General features: G+C 38.7%; 1 protein-coding gene across 2 annotated transcripts in view; it reads left to right on the top strand.

Annotated features, from left to right (window-relative positions):
• Positions 1–13,553, top strand: part of stk32c (serine/threonine kinase 32C) — a 99,768-nt gene that overhangs the window by 63,727 nt on the left and 22,488 nt on the right. For both annotated transcript variants that reach the window (XM_008430412.2, XM_008430413.2), the window contains one exon: positions 11,504–11,677. In XM_008430412.2, the coding sequence (XP_008428634.1) occupies positions 11,504–11,677 (174 nt within the window). The remainder of the gene's footprint in view (positions 1–11,503; positions 11,678–13,553) is intronic.

The following is a 13,553-nucleotide window of genomic DNA, read 5'->3' as shown; positions in this document are numbered from 1 at the left end:
CATCCATCCATCCATCCATCCATCCATCCATCCATCCATCCATTTGTCCATCCATCCATCCATCCATCCATCCATCCATCCATCCCTCCATCTGTCCATCCAACCAGTGCATAATTCCATCCACCAGACTTTATCTTTCATGTTTCGTTCTTAAAACGCTCATCAGTGTCTCTGACGTCTCGTTCTGGAAAACGCTGTGATTTTTTTCCTTCCCTTCGTTTGTAGGATCCTCTCTGAGCGTAATGCTAGCAGCCTTGTTATTTGTGCATCACGTTGACTGTCTGCTCCATTTAGCTGATGCTTGAGACATGCATCCCAGCAAGGCAGGTAATGAGATGGGACCGATGAGAACGCTGCTTCCTGCTCCTATTGTCTCTCTTACTGTATAAAAACCAGGAAAATAATTGGTTCACTGCGTGGGCATGCAGTGTGTGTGTGTGTGTGTGTGTGTGTGTGTGTGTGTGTGTGTGTGTGTGTGTGTGTGTGTGTGTGTGTGTGTGTGTGTGTGTGTGTGTTTTCCTCCATACCCAGGGAGATCTGACAGTTGCCTTATCCATTTGGCTCCTCACACAGAACATTATGATTTCTGGCACTTGGCATTTGGGCTTTCAGTTCATTATTAATGGATGTGCGACAGACCAGCTGGGGTTTTTGGGATCTGCCAATTCTCAAAAAGCAAACAATAAAAATGAAAAAAAAAAAAGCATCTCATGAGAAAACGGCAGCTTTGATAAAGCATCACAGGAGTGCTTTTATTGATATGGTGCCGCGAGGGAGCCAGAGAGGCAAACACACAAAAAGCTGTCAGTCGAGGTAATGATTCCCGCAATAACAGGGAATAACGGGTCGGGAAGGGAGGATCGGGAACCAACACGGAGAGATGCACGACAGTCTGGAGAAAGCATTTGGCATTGATTTGTTTTGTCGACAAAGAAATGTGCAGACTAAGAGGATTTGTAAGATATCCCGCAGCTCAGACCTGCACACACTGTGTCTGGAAATGGGCTCCTGCTTTTATTGAGTCATCCCGAGTTCTGCCGCTGTGCCTGTGAAGAGGCGGCTTCAGAAGAAAAGCGTTCGGCTGCAGCCTCGTGAAAGCCCAGTCTGAATCCCATCAGCGGGGCCAAGGCTGCCTCCAGCCCGCCTTACGTCCGCAGACCGCCGTAATTGCTGCAGCCGTTCCTGAACTTCACAGAAACCTTGTGTAGGAGTTGTGGGTGCGCCGAATGGATTACTTCAGGAGAGGGGGAAAAAAATTAATCATCACCTGCTGCACACCAAATCCTCACAAATCCCTGAAAGGATTCGCAACACATGAGGAGACACTGATTCCTTCTTCTGCTTTATAATGTGTGAAAACCTAAAGAGAAGAGGTCACTTCTTTCCTCTTTACCTGCAGAAAACGGCTAAGGTGCATAAAAACATCCACGAAAGATGATCAGCTGCCGTACTTCTATTTAAAAAAGTTGGATTAATGTGCTTTGTTTGACACAAAATATCATCAATGGTAATAGTTTGTTTATTACTTTGCTCCTTGTGTAGTAAGAGATTGTTGTGCTACGCTTCATTTCTTCATATTTCAGCAACTAGGAAATTCAAAGTGCTTTAAAAAGGAGTAAATTTCCACAAAAAAGCAACAAATGTTTTAGATTAATCTCAGAAATATTCTAGAAAATTTCAGAGAAAATTTCATAAGGACATTTATTACAAAATCACAAAACCTTACCAAATATTTCTGGTCTAGTTTCTAGAACAAATATCTCAGTAAACTTGAAATAAGAAAAAACAAACTTACAAGTAACTTTTTAGCAAGATAAAGAGGCTTGTTTTAAGTAAATAATTCCTTATTATTGATGAAAAAGTGTTACTTACTTCCATTGGCAGATTATTTCACTTATAAGAACATTTTTCCTATAAGTTAATTTATCTGCCAACGTAACTACAACTTTCTAGTTTATGTTGTATTTTAGGTGTGCTATGAAAATACACCAGAAATAGTGTTTTTGCAGTGTTGAGTTTTAAAGTTTTCTACTCATCAAGACAGATTCACAAAAAGAAACAGAAGAACTGAACCAACAACACGTTTTATCTCGGTGAAAAGTGAAACGTTAACAGCAGAAGTGGGAGGAAGTTCAGCATTTTTCTCAGCTGATGCTTGAGTTGAGAAACACTGAAATAGATTTACTTCTCTTCAGAAAACATCACTTTTAAACGGCATCTCTGCCAGAAATCTAGAAAGCAGGGGTTTCATTTTGGGCTGTTCTTAAATGGCCAGAATCTAGAATAAACACATGCAGCTGTTAAAATATCAATAAAAAGACGTTTGTTTCTTAAAATTAAATAATCACTGATCGGTCTTTGTTTTTGTGATTTTTTTTGCAATCAAAATCACAGATTTTGTGGTGCTAATTTAGAAATATTTGTAAGGAATTTTCTGCTAATGTCTTTTGTTAAATGTGACTTTTTATTGATCGCCGTATTGATTATAGCATCAACTAAGGCTGAGGCAGTAAAATTTGCCGTAAAATCAGAAAAGATGCAAGGATTTGCTGATTTTGTGTGAATTTTGAGTAATTGTAAAAAAAAACTGGAGGGACTTATTGATGTAACTTGGAGTCTAGAGGGCCACATAAAAAGCTACAGCGGGCCAGATTGGGCCCCTGGGCCTTGAGTTTGACACACCAGCTGTTGGACGGGCCTTCGGTAGTCCCTCCTCCTCTGTAGCAGATTCAGAAAACGAGGGCGGCTGATGGTGAGGATGGATGTGCTCCATCCTGTTCCTATTACAATATTGATTTCAGGCCTTGAAGAGGCGAAGCCTGCGTAGAATATGGAACGGCCGAGTCAGCGGCTTTTCACCGAGGCCCCTAATTGGCTGTGGGCAGCGGAGATGGTCACAGGAGATATTTACAGCAGATTGAGACAGAAGATGATGGAAGCAACGTCAACTAGAAAATTGTTTTGGTTTTAACTTTGAATTTTTCAGCAAGTTGATTTAACAAGAGGCAAGTTGTCAAAACATTGTTTTCAGGCCTCATTAATCATGAATTGAGTCATTTCAACGTGATGCACTAATTTAAATCAAATAATTATTTCACAATATGCAGCAAAACTGTCTCCTAGTTGAACAAAAAACACATTTCTGTGTTATTTCTCTTACATTATCAAGTTAAAATAAGTACAAATTCTTGATTTAACTTCCACCAATAAAATATCTGATTTGATAATTAAATATCACTCGATTTGAGAAGACGTCCTCAACCAATACAAATTGACAGTTGCTTGAAAATGAGTATTTACTTTAAAAACACAGGCAGGTCAGTTTAATGCACTTCGCTTTTTGTGCTGCTTCTAAAAAACACACACCTGTTTTTTGGCAATAAGTTAAAGTTAAAGTCACATTCTACAGGCGCTGCTCCGTTACTTAGCAACCCAGGTGGAGCTTCAGCACGTTGCCTAGCAACCCAAGCAGAGCTCCAGCACATTTAGTCAGCTGGTTCTACCGCTGTAAGCGCTGTACAACGGCTGCTGGAAAAGACAAGTGTTTCGTTGTTGACTTACCGTCCAGAAACCACTTGCTGCATCCCTCGTTGGTTATGCAGAAGGCTCCACTTCTGCTTTTCAAAGATGTACGGTTGTGAAATTATCACATTTGTTTTCATGTGTGAGCGTAAACGTTGAGTTGTTGGTTGATGGGTGTGTGGTCAGGAGTACCTTATTTGAATTTAAAGTGACAGAGCCCTAAAACAGCTCATTCTGGAAGAAAATAGCCAGAGCTGATGCAGACTAACATTTCATTATCTAAGAAATAATTCTGTGCAGAAAATGTAATGAACGTGTTTTGGTATCCTAACCTGTTCAAGGAAGCATAATAAGTCACCTTTAAGTTCTAAAGACCCTCGTTAACTCAACTTACTACTGCAAGTTTATTTTTCACAATCTCACAAATTTAAGTTCACAACTAAAGAGTAAATGTCAGTAGACACAACTAAATGCAACTCAAATGTTTTATAGTGCACAGCACATATTAGCAATTGCAAGGTTTAAGCAGAAGTAGAAATATGAAGGCGATAAGAAAAGGTAGCAAGGAGCAACGTTATGAATTACCCTGAACCTACGGGAGAAGTTTGAATTGTGCTCTGAACCTGATGACAAGAATACCAACGAGATCAGATGTGGAGTGTGGGGAACCGCAGAGAAAAGGACCATTAATAATGTTTATCATGAGCCGTGAAATCCATGAAATGTGCATCACCCGTCCTCCAGTCATGGCAGATTCTGACCTTGTGTGAGATTCTTCTTGCCTCTCTAACAAAATCAGCCGAACTCCCTAATGAAATATCGCACTGCACCGATTCGCTTGGCGTCGGCTCCAGTGGGCATCAGCCACCAGACAGAGCGCGCCCCACATGCACGTCAGACCGCGTTGATGGATCGCTGGGGGACGCTTCCTGCGTTTCTGTGTATCCGGGTCGCGAGGTCGCCCAGCATGTGGGGGTACAGATGTCAACAACCCAGTTTAGAGACAAACTGTAGGTTTTAATTACAAACAGCATCATGAAGAAGACAGGAGAAAAGGTGTGAAGTTTGGAGCAAAATTAGGTTTAGGGCTGAAACGATTAATCGGGTTAGTTGTGATTAATCAAATATTGAAATAATCGTCATCTAGTTCAATAACTGCCTAATCGTTAACCAGAGTGTATAGACATAAAATATGGTGAGTTGTTCAATCTCTCAACGGACTTCCAGTTAAAAATACTATAAAGTATAAATACACACGTTTTACAGATTTGTATTTGTGACAACTTTTAAAATTCTAAATGTTTTTAAGTTCATTCTAGTAAAAATGCCATGTGATAGTTAAGGCTGCAACTAATGATTCTTTTAATAATCGATCAACCTGTCAATTATTTTGGCAATTAGTCGGATTAAAAATGGCTCATTTGAAAGATGAATCTGTAGAAATACATTAAAAGATTCAAATAATTAAATTCATTTTTAAATTCAATTCATTTTATTGCCTAAAATGCAGTAAGATAGCATTCTTTTAGTAAATATGAACCGAGTGAAGCTGAAATAGCCACTTGAAGATAATATATATATATGTATATATAAAATTACTGATCTGAATATGTTGCTTTTTCAGAAAATTGTATCTTTTGAGTCTGTTTACTCCAGGTAACGATTAATCGATTGCCAAATTAGTTGACGATTATTCCAATAATCAGTTAATCACCATTTATCCAATTAATCGTTTCAGCCCTAATGCTGTTGCATCATTAGTTCTGTCTTAGGGTGACGCCAGCAGTTTCCCTCTGGATCTGGACTAACTCTGGTCATTTGATCCTCGGGGAGGAAAAGCTCCTTCTGCCTAAAGATAATAAAAGAGAAGCTTGGACGATGAGGCAGTTTGACACAAACACACAATGTCCTCCCGTTTTTTGATAGTTGCTGGTTTCAGCTTGATTCGTCTCGTTTGGCAGTTTTGGGGTTGTTCCTGCTAAGCAGCAGAAGAGTTTTAACGAGGAAACTTTGTCTACTTGGTCCTGTTCTTTCGCGGTGACGCCCCTCTGCTTTCAAACCGGGACATTTTGTAGGACGCTGCTCTTAAAGTTTCACTTTGTGAAATCAGGTCGGTGTTTTAAGGTGACTCTGGAGCTTCAGAGAGGAGAGGCAGCACTCAGTCAGATCATTGTTGGAGGAATCCTCTGAGGACAACGCAGGCGTCTCGTGAGTGAGTCATGCAGCCAGGCCTGAGCTTTATATAGGCCACTGAAACTTTGCAGACGGCTCGAGCCGACAGAACCACAAGCTCTCCGGCTTTTTCCTTCAAAACTGTTTCTCCTCTTTCGTTGTCCTCCTACTTCCCTCTCTCTGCCTCCCAGAACTCATTTGTCATTGTGGCCTGATTATTTCAGCCTCTGTCTTGTGTTGCTCCTCTCTTTGTGGCTGTTCCAGCTTAGTGCTGGACCGGACTTTCCGCTCGGTCTCCTCGTGGCTCTGGGCAGGTATCCGCACCACAGAGGTGTTCATTCATATTCTTTTGTGCTCATTATGAAGCACCATTCTGTGTAAATCTGTTCCTTTCCAAATATCTACAGGTTCCAGCTTCTACAGAGGGACGCAGCCATGGAAGACGGTTGATTTTTTTGTTGTTTTGTAAACTGTTTCTGTGTGGATTCGGCCCGGTTGAAAGACCCACACTGCAAAAACACAAAATCTTACCAAATATTTTTTAGTTTGTGTTGTAAATCACTTGAAATAAGACGAAACTAACTTGTAAGTAGCAAGATATAGTAGCTTGTTTTAAGTAAATTCCTTAAAATACTAGATCCACTAGTTTACTAGTACTTTTTTTTTTAAATCAAGGATTTATTGACTTAAAATAAGCTCCTATATCTTACTGAAAAGTTACTTGTTTTGTTTTTTTAAAGATATTTGCAGAAACTAGGTGAAGTTGGTGAGATTTTATGTTTTTGCAGGGTAATCTGCCCCTTAATCTGCTTCCAATCAGAGCAACACTGCAGTAAGCGTCTTTATTTTCAGAAAAAACTAATCATCCACACAGCCCACATTTTTCTAAGTTCAACTTTTTGCAATAACCAGAGAGTCGGCTCCTGATATTCTCAGAACCGACACATTTTAGGAGTTTCATTGTGCTGATTTGAAGGTAAGATATGCCAAAGATGGGGGGATTAAATTGTGCTTCCTCTCTCTACTTTTCCGCTGGAAGAGCCCTGAAAGTGTCACTGCTTGTCATCGCCGGCTCTTTTATATGCTCCAGTTGTTGGCCGTTATCCGACATCTCCCTGTCACCTCAGACGCAGCGAGGGAGGAAGTGACAACCGGGGAGAGAGAGAGAGACGCCGCAGTCTGCAGGCCGGGAAGCTCGTTTTTAGCGAGGGGTTCGTCTCAGAGGCAGCTCATCTGTCAGCAGGACGGCGGGAAGCTGAGTCTGACGATGAGGTGTTAAAAAGGTGGCCGAGCCAACGGCAAGCAGCGTCCCGCGGCCGACCGGCCGTCCGTCTGTTTCAATACTGAAGCCGATCTCTGAAAGGTCAGGCCAGGTGGAATAACTGTGACTGATGAAGGCGGCTGAAGAGCCGTTTCCTCCTGACAGCGCAGCAGCAGCAGCGCGGATAATGAAGTTCAGGGTTTTGCAAACCAACTTCCACCAATTATATAATAAATCTCATTATTATGATGGTCAGTGGCGCAAAAAGTGGGTATGCAGCGCATAGGGGCACAGCACCAGAGGGGGCGCCAAAACCCCGTCTGGAGGGGGCGGCGCGCCGATGATGTTTTCCCATAAACCTCAGCGCGCCTTACGCTCCGTAACATTTACCTCGTTACGCTACGTCGATTTACGACACTGTCGCTCCTTCACACTGACTTTCCCTCCCTCCTTATGTTTTCGCATCCACCTGAATAAGGTGTAGTTGCGCCACTCATGATGGTACATTAGGGCCAATAGATACAGAAAAAAAGGAGGAGCAAAATTCCCCTAAAAATGAATGAACAATGAACGACATTCCCACGTTTGAAACGTTGAAAATTTGCTTGATTAATCTCACAATTCAGAAGTTTTTCTCTGGAAAATTTCTGAGATTAGTCTGAACATTTCTGAGTTGTTGGGGTTTTTTTTTTTTAGCAAATTTTCAACTTTTTAAATTCTGAAATGTCCTTGTTTTTTTCTGGAAGTTTTCTGAGATTAATCTAAAAAATTATTAGATTTTTTTTTGTAGCAAATTTACAAAAAAAAAATTTAAAATGTAAATTTTGAGATTCATCTCGGAAATTGTTTAGAAAAAGAAGTCTGGAAATTTCTGAGTAAAAGTTTAAAATTTATAGGAAAAAGAAGTCAGACATTTTGAAATTAATCTCAAAAATAAAAAAAACATGAACGTTTCAAAAGTTAAAACTTTTCTAATTTTGGAAATTGTCTAAAGTTTTCAAATTCAGAAATGTCCTTGTTTTTTCTGGAAAATTTATGAGATTAATCTGAAAATGTTTGAGTTTTTTGAGCAAATGTTTTACATTTCAAGCTCAGATATGTTCTTGTTTCTTTTCTAGAAAATTTCTGAGATTACCCTCAAAAGGTTTTTGGTGGATATGTACTCCTCTTGTTTTTTTTAAATATATATAACACGCCTTTATGTATTTTACTGCAGGTGGATAAAATCGGTACTATGAAATCATTGTGTTTTCTTCCCTCCTGAAGCCAAAAAATAATTTTCTGCTTTTCTCCGTTGCAAACATCCGCCCCTTTGGCTGGAAATCCCGGCTAAATATGAGCAATCAGAATGCCCTTGTGTGCGTTCATGGCCAGACTTGAGGATATAGAGGAAACCTGCTGCTATAAATAGAAGTAATATCACCGTAGTAGAAGAGCTTTGATGAGAAAATAAAGAACTGGCTCGCTCGCAATCACACGAAGCCCAGTTTGATAAAAGAAATCACAGAGGCTCGGATTGTTTTCCCACCTGGGGGATATTAAGTTATTAATCTGTCTTTATTCGACTTGGCTGAGTAATCAGCATCTGTTCTACTTTAATTGTTCACTTTTGTGGTTTGGTGTTTTGTTCGGAGTGAATCTAAATAGTCACTGAGCGGGCTGCGTTTTAATTTGACTTGCATGATTTGTAAGTCTGACTGACAAAACTGTTCAGAGAGCTTTAAATTGGTCTCCAGGTGAGCGCGGGTTCAGATTTAGAGTCTACGTAAAGTAAAAAAAAAAAGATGAAGTGAATGGCGCCGGTGGACAGGGAGTCTGGCTAATGAACAAAACCTGAGAGCTGAGTCCGTAAAAAAGCAGCCTGATAAATGAAAGGTCTCTCTTCTGCTTTCAGAAACTCCAGGACAATTAAAATACTTTCTCATGTGGGACAAAGTTGTTGAGTTAAAAGTACTCTCAGGACAAGAAAAAAAAAAAACATTAAGCAAATAAGTCTTTTTGTGTTGTAGTCAAGTGATGTTATTTGTTGTACAATCAAAGCTTTTCTAAAAACATCCAGACGTTTTCTGGCTATAGGTTAATGTTTTCTGGTGTCTGGAAAATAACATGATTGAAAAATCTTCCAAATGTAATGCACCGACCAGAAGGCACTGCCCGTCACCTAGCAACCATAGAAGACCAGCCCGTCGCCTAGCAACCTCAGCAGAGTTCCGCCCATCACCTAGCAACCCCAGATTTTTTGAAAAACAAATGACATTAACATACAGAGGATCTTTAACACAATGACAAATATAGCAATAACATAATAAAGAATAACCACAGACTTTGACAAGGTTAGTGTTGAGGTTTTGCAATCTTCAATAAATAAAGTAAAAAAAAACAAAAGTTAAATATATACATAAATTGGTAAAATAAAACTATGTGTACATTTTACATTCAGATACATAATATCAAGATGACCTCAAGGATGTTTGGTCAGCTGGTTTTTCTGCCATTTTTACGTGCAAGTGTAAAAGCTGAGCATGTTTTTGTAGCTCATAACATAATAGGTCACCTTTAAAAAGGATTTTGCACATATACTGTGTTGAAAATGGCATTTAGTTTAAAAACTGTTTATTTTGGCTTGATTGAGCGAATTTGTTCTTGTTGTAAGAACAAGATTTGGGTCATTTTCTTTCAAAGCGCTTGGTTTGGGCCTAACTTCATATGTTAGATGAGAGCTAATTTGGATGCAGCAAAAAGTTTCTGGATGCACATAATTCTACTTATTATAAAAACTTGATCGTAAAAAGATAATTGCTTTATGTTGTTCTTGACATTTTCCCTTATAAAATTGTTGGTAATAATTTTAGCCTGATTCCCAATAAAAAAATCTCCTTCTGCATTTGATGGCCACACAAAATCAGGCTAAGCGCCACAAAAGGCCCCCTGCGCCGCACTTTGGACACCCCCACTCTAGGAAGCAGAATTTCTGTTCATAACTGGCATGTAACAATAGATAGATGGATGTGTTTAGCGTGATTTCAAGCCTGCCAATAGGATTTTATACAGTTTAACAAAAGCCCAAAGAACACAATAAGCTAATATCTTAAATAGTTTGTGTCTTTGTCTGTTACATTGTGTATCTGGATGCACATAAAAAAGAATAAACCCTGCAGCTGAGATTTGGCTGTGGAAAAATGAAGGCCAGATAAAGATCACCGGCTGCAGGAATAGCCACGGTCTCCAGCATGGTATGTTATTGTTGCGTTGACAAAAGAAGCAGAGTTGCTGTAAACCGCAGCCAAGAACGATGCAAACACAGAATCAATCACTGAAACAAGGAAACAATTGCTTCAGACTTTCACTCTGGGGTTATTGATGAACAGCAGAAATGTCTCGACAGCTTGAATGATGCGCGGCGTACAGCATAAAACTCTGTGTAAAGCAAACTTGCTTTCACTTTCAGATGTGATGGAACAGCAAATATTTCCAGAAAAGGACAATATGGAAGGAGGATTTTCTCTGCCCAGATGAATATGATGTTCATTTTTTAAAGCTAGAATCTGGCTGAGTGAAATACAAATGTCAACAGCGACTAGTTTGGATAAACATCTTTTTTTACGCTGATGATAGTTAACTATTAAAAGAGGATATCTATTTATGGGACATTTAGCCTTTAGCATTTATTTCAAACACAAGAAAAACAGCAGAAATCAACTAAAAGCTTGGATCATTTTTTTATTATTTTGTGTTGGAGTTTTCCTAATATTATGATTTTAATCTGGTAATATTAGGACTTTATTGTCGTATTACTTTGACTTTGTCATCTGACTTTATTCTTTTAACATTATGTCTTTATTTTCCTGGAAAAAAAAATTATAATAAAATCATTTTATCCAGATCTAAACATTCAAAGTGTAAATAAATAGAAGCTGTAAAACAACCTTCTTAAACAAAATGGTGGCCCGACTGTTGATCATTGAACTACAGAAACCCAAAGAGTGCATTGTTGAAAAAAAAAGAAATTCTGATTTTCCAAAACTTATATATTCAAAAACCAGAAATTTGATTAATCGATAAAATAGATTTATTGCCCAATGGAGAGAAGATGAGGACAGTCTTCATACACTGCAAAAACACAAAATCTTACCAAGTATTTTTGGTCTAGTTTCTAGCGCACCTGAAATATAATGAAACTAACTTATTAATAACTTTTCAGCAAGATGTAAACAATAATTCCTTAATATTAATGAAAAAGTATTAGCTTTACAAGTAGATTATTTTACTTATAACATGTAAAAATGTCTTGTTTAATAAAATAATCTGCCAATGGAACTAGTATTTTAATCAGTATTAATGAATTATTGTTGCCAAAAAGTCACTTTTGTTTTATTTCAGCTGTACTAAGATAAATGACTTGGTTGTGTTTTGCTTTCTAACCCATCAGGATCCTGGTTAGAAGCTTTCTGCATGCAGCCCTGCTTTCCGTTTGCTGTGTTTGTGCTTCTGCTGGAGCGCCGTCTGCGTTCCCTTGGCCGCGTCACTGAGCGGTGTGTTTGCTCCCAGGTACTCCTTCCAGGACGAGGAGGACATGTTCATGGTGGTCGACCTCCTGCTGGGAGGAGACCTGCGCTACCACCTGCAGCAGAACGTCCAGTTCAGCGAAGACGCCGTCAAGCTCTACCTGTGTGAGATGACTCTGGCCCTGGACTACCTGCAGAGCCAGCACATCATCCACAGGTGCACACTCACCTTTTACCTCTTGTTTTGGTTTTCTGTTGCTTGAAAAGGCTTGGTTTCTATCCGCAGCTACATTTTAATGACTGTTTTAGCTCATTTTGGCCGTTTTTGCAGACTTATGTAACAAAAACGGAAAACTGCCGTATAAATGAGCAACTTTAAGTTAAAGTGAAAGTTGTGACTTATTCATGACAACAGCAAGATTAATATTACATCTTTTGTTCTCAGATTATGCACTATGGCTGCAACTAACGATTATTTTAATAATCTATTATTTTGACGATTAGTTGATTAATCAAATTTAAAAAATGGCACATTCTGCGTTCATTCCACCAACTAAGCCTTTTTACACAATATAAAATACACCAAAACGTGCAAATAAGCAAATAATTACATTATTTTTTTAAACAAGGAAACTAAAATGATATTACTAAAGTATATTGTCAACTAATAGATCCATTATTTTTTGTGTTGATAATTAGACAGTGAAAGGAGACAAAAAGGAAACTCTGCTAAAAATGAAACTTGATCAATTCTGGGTAGAGACTATTTGCAAACAAAGGTTTTTCTCATCTTAACTAAAAAATTTAGATAATTTTTGTACCGTTTTGGCTTAATTACTGCTTTGAGTGCTATTTTTAGAATCTGTAAACTCCAGTTAATGATTAAGCAGTTACTAAATTAATAGACTTTTATTTCAATAATCGATTAATCACAATTAAATCGATTAATCATTTTGGTTTTGACCTAATATCCTCAGTTTTTACAGATAGACGTGTCCAACTATAACTTAAAACTAAGTTAAGTTGTTAAATCATTTCAAAGGAGCAGAAACTGCAGATCTACAAAGAAATACTTCAAAAGAAACAGTCAAGGTTACATGTGGCAGCTTCAGCATTGAAGAGGCTTTGTGTCTTTGTATTCAGCAGCTTGCACTAACATTATTAATGCTCCTAACATTATTAATGCTTTGCTCCTCCGTCTTCAGCTGAAACAGGACGGATTACATTTTAAGACTGAGTGCAGATGGAGGAAAATCTGTTTTTCCTGTAGTTAGTTTATCAGTGCCGTGAAGTCGCCTCTCCTTTCTGAGCCGTGCTGCAGACAGTTTTATGACAGAAACATGACTTGGATGTTTCACACCTTCATCCAGTCTGAGCTCACTTCCTGTTAGATGTCACTACTGTTTCCTGTTGTGTGTTTTCGCACAACTTGAGTCGTTTACTCCAAGCAGAGCATAAGCATCCTCCTATCTATTGTTTTTGTTCGGAAACTTTTGGTTGGATAACTACTCCCTCTGGTTTTGCAGGCTGTGCGTAACCATGGCAACAAGGTAATGTTTTTGTTACTATTGGGAGCAGATGATTAGCATCTCAAAAGCTCAAATATTACCTAAAAGTTCAAACCATCTCTTAACGGGCAAGGCTCTGATGATCTCTGATCTCTGACTCCAACGTCTCAGATATTTAAAAAGGAGCAGCAAAAGCAAACGAGGTGGATTAGCAGCGCTAACCAACGACTGATTGTATCACTCAAACATGTTTCTGTGAAATATTCTCTCTACTGTCTGGAAATTGAGCTGTTGGCGTCTAATGGTGGCCATGAAACTGTCAAACAACAACAGTCTTCAGTCAGAGGCCTCTCCAGATTTGTTGCAAGACTGACTGCTACTGGAAATCCCTCCTTTATTTACCTTCAGTTCGTACTGTAAAAGCAACAAATCAAAAGAAGATTTTTCCAGAAGATCTGAGTCTCTCTTCTTCTTTTAGATCTTTTAAAACCAACTTTTAAAAATGAATAAAGTTTTCTGGTTTTTTTTTTTTTTTTTTTTAAATGGAGATGGGAATATTATGTTTCTGTCAAACGTTAGTAAAAT

Source organism: Poecilia reticulata, linkage group LG15, assembly GCF_000633615.1.
Source record: "Poecilia reticulata strain Guanapo linkage group LG15, Guppy_female_1.0+MT, whole genome shotgun sequence".
Classification (NCBI taxonomy): Eukaryota; Metazoa; Chordata; class Actinopteri; order Cyprinodontiformes; family Poeciliidae; genus Poecilia; species Poecilia reticulata.
Note: the sequence above shows the minus strand (reverse complement) of the source record. Positions and strands in the feature narration are given on the sequence as shown.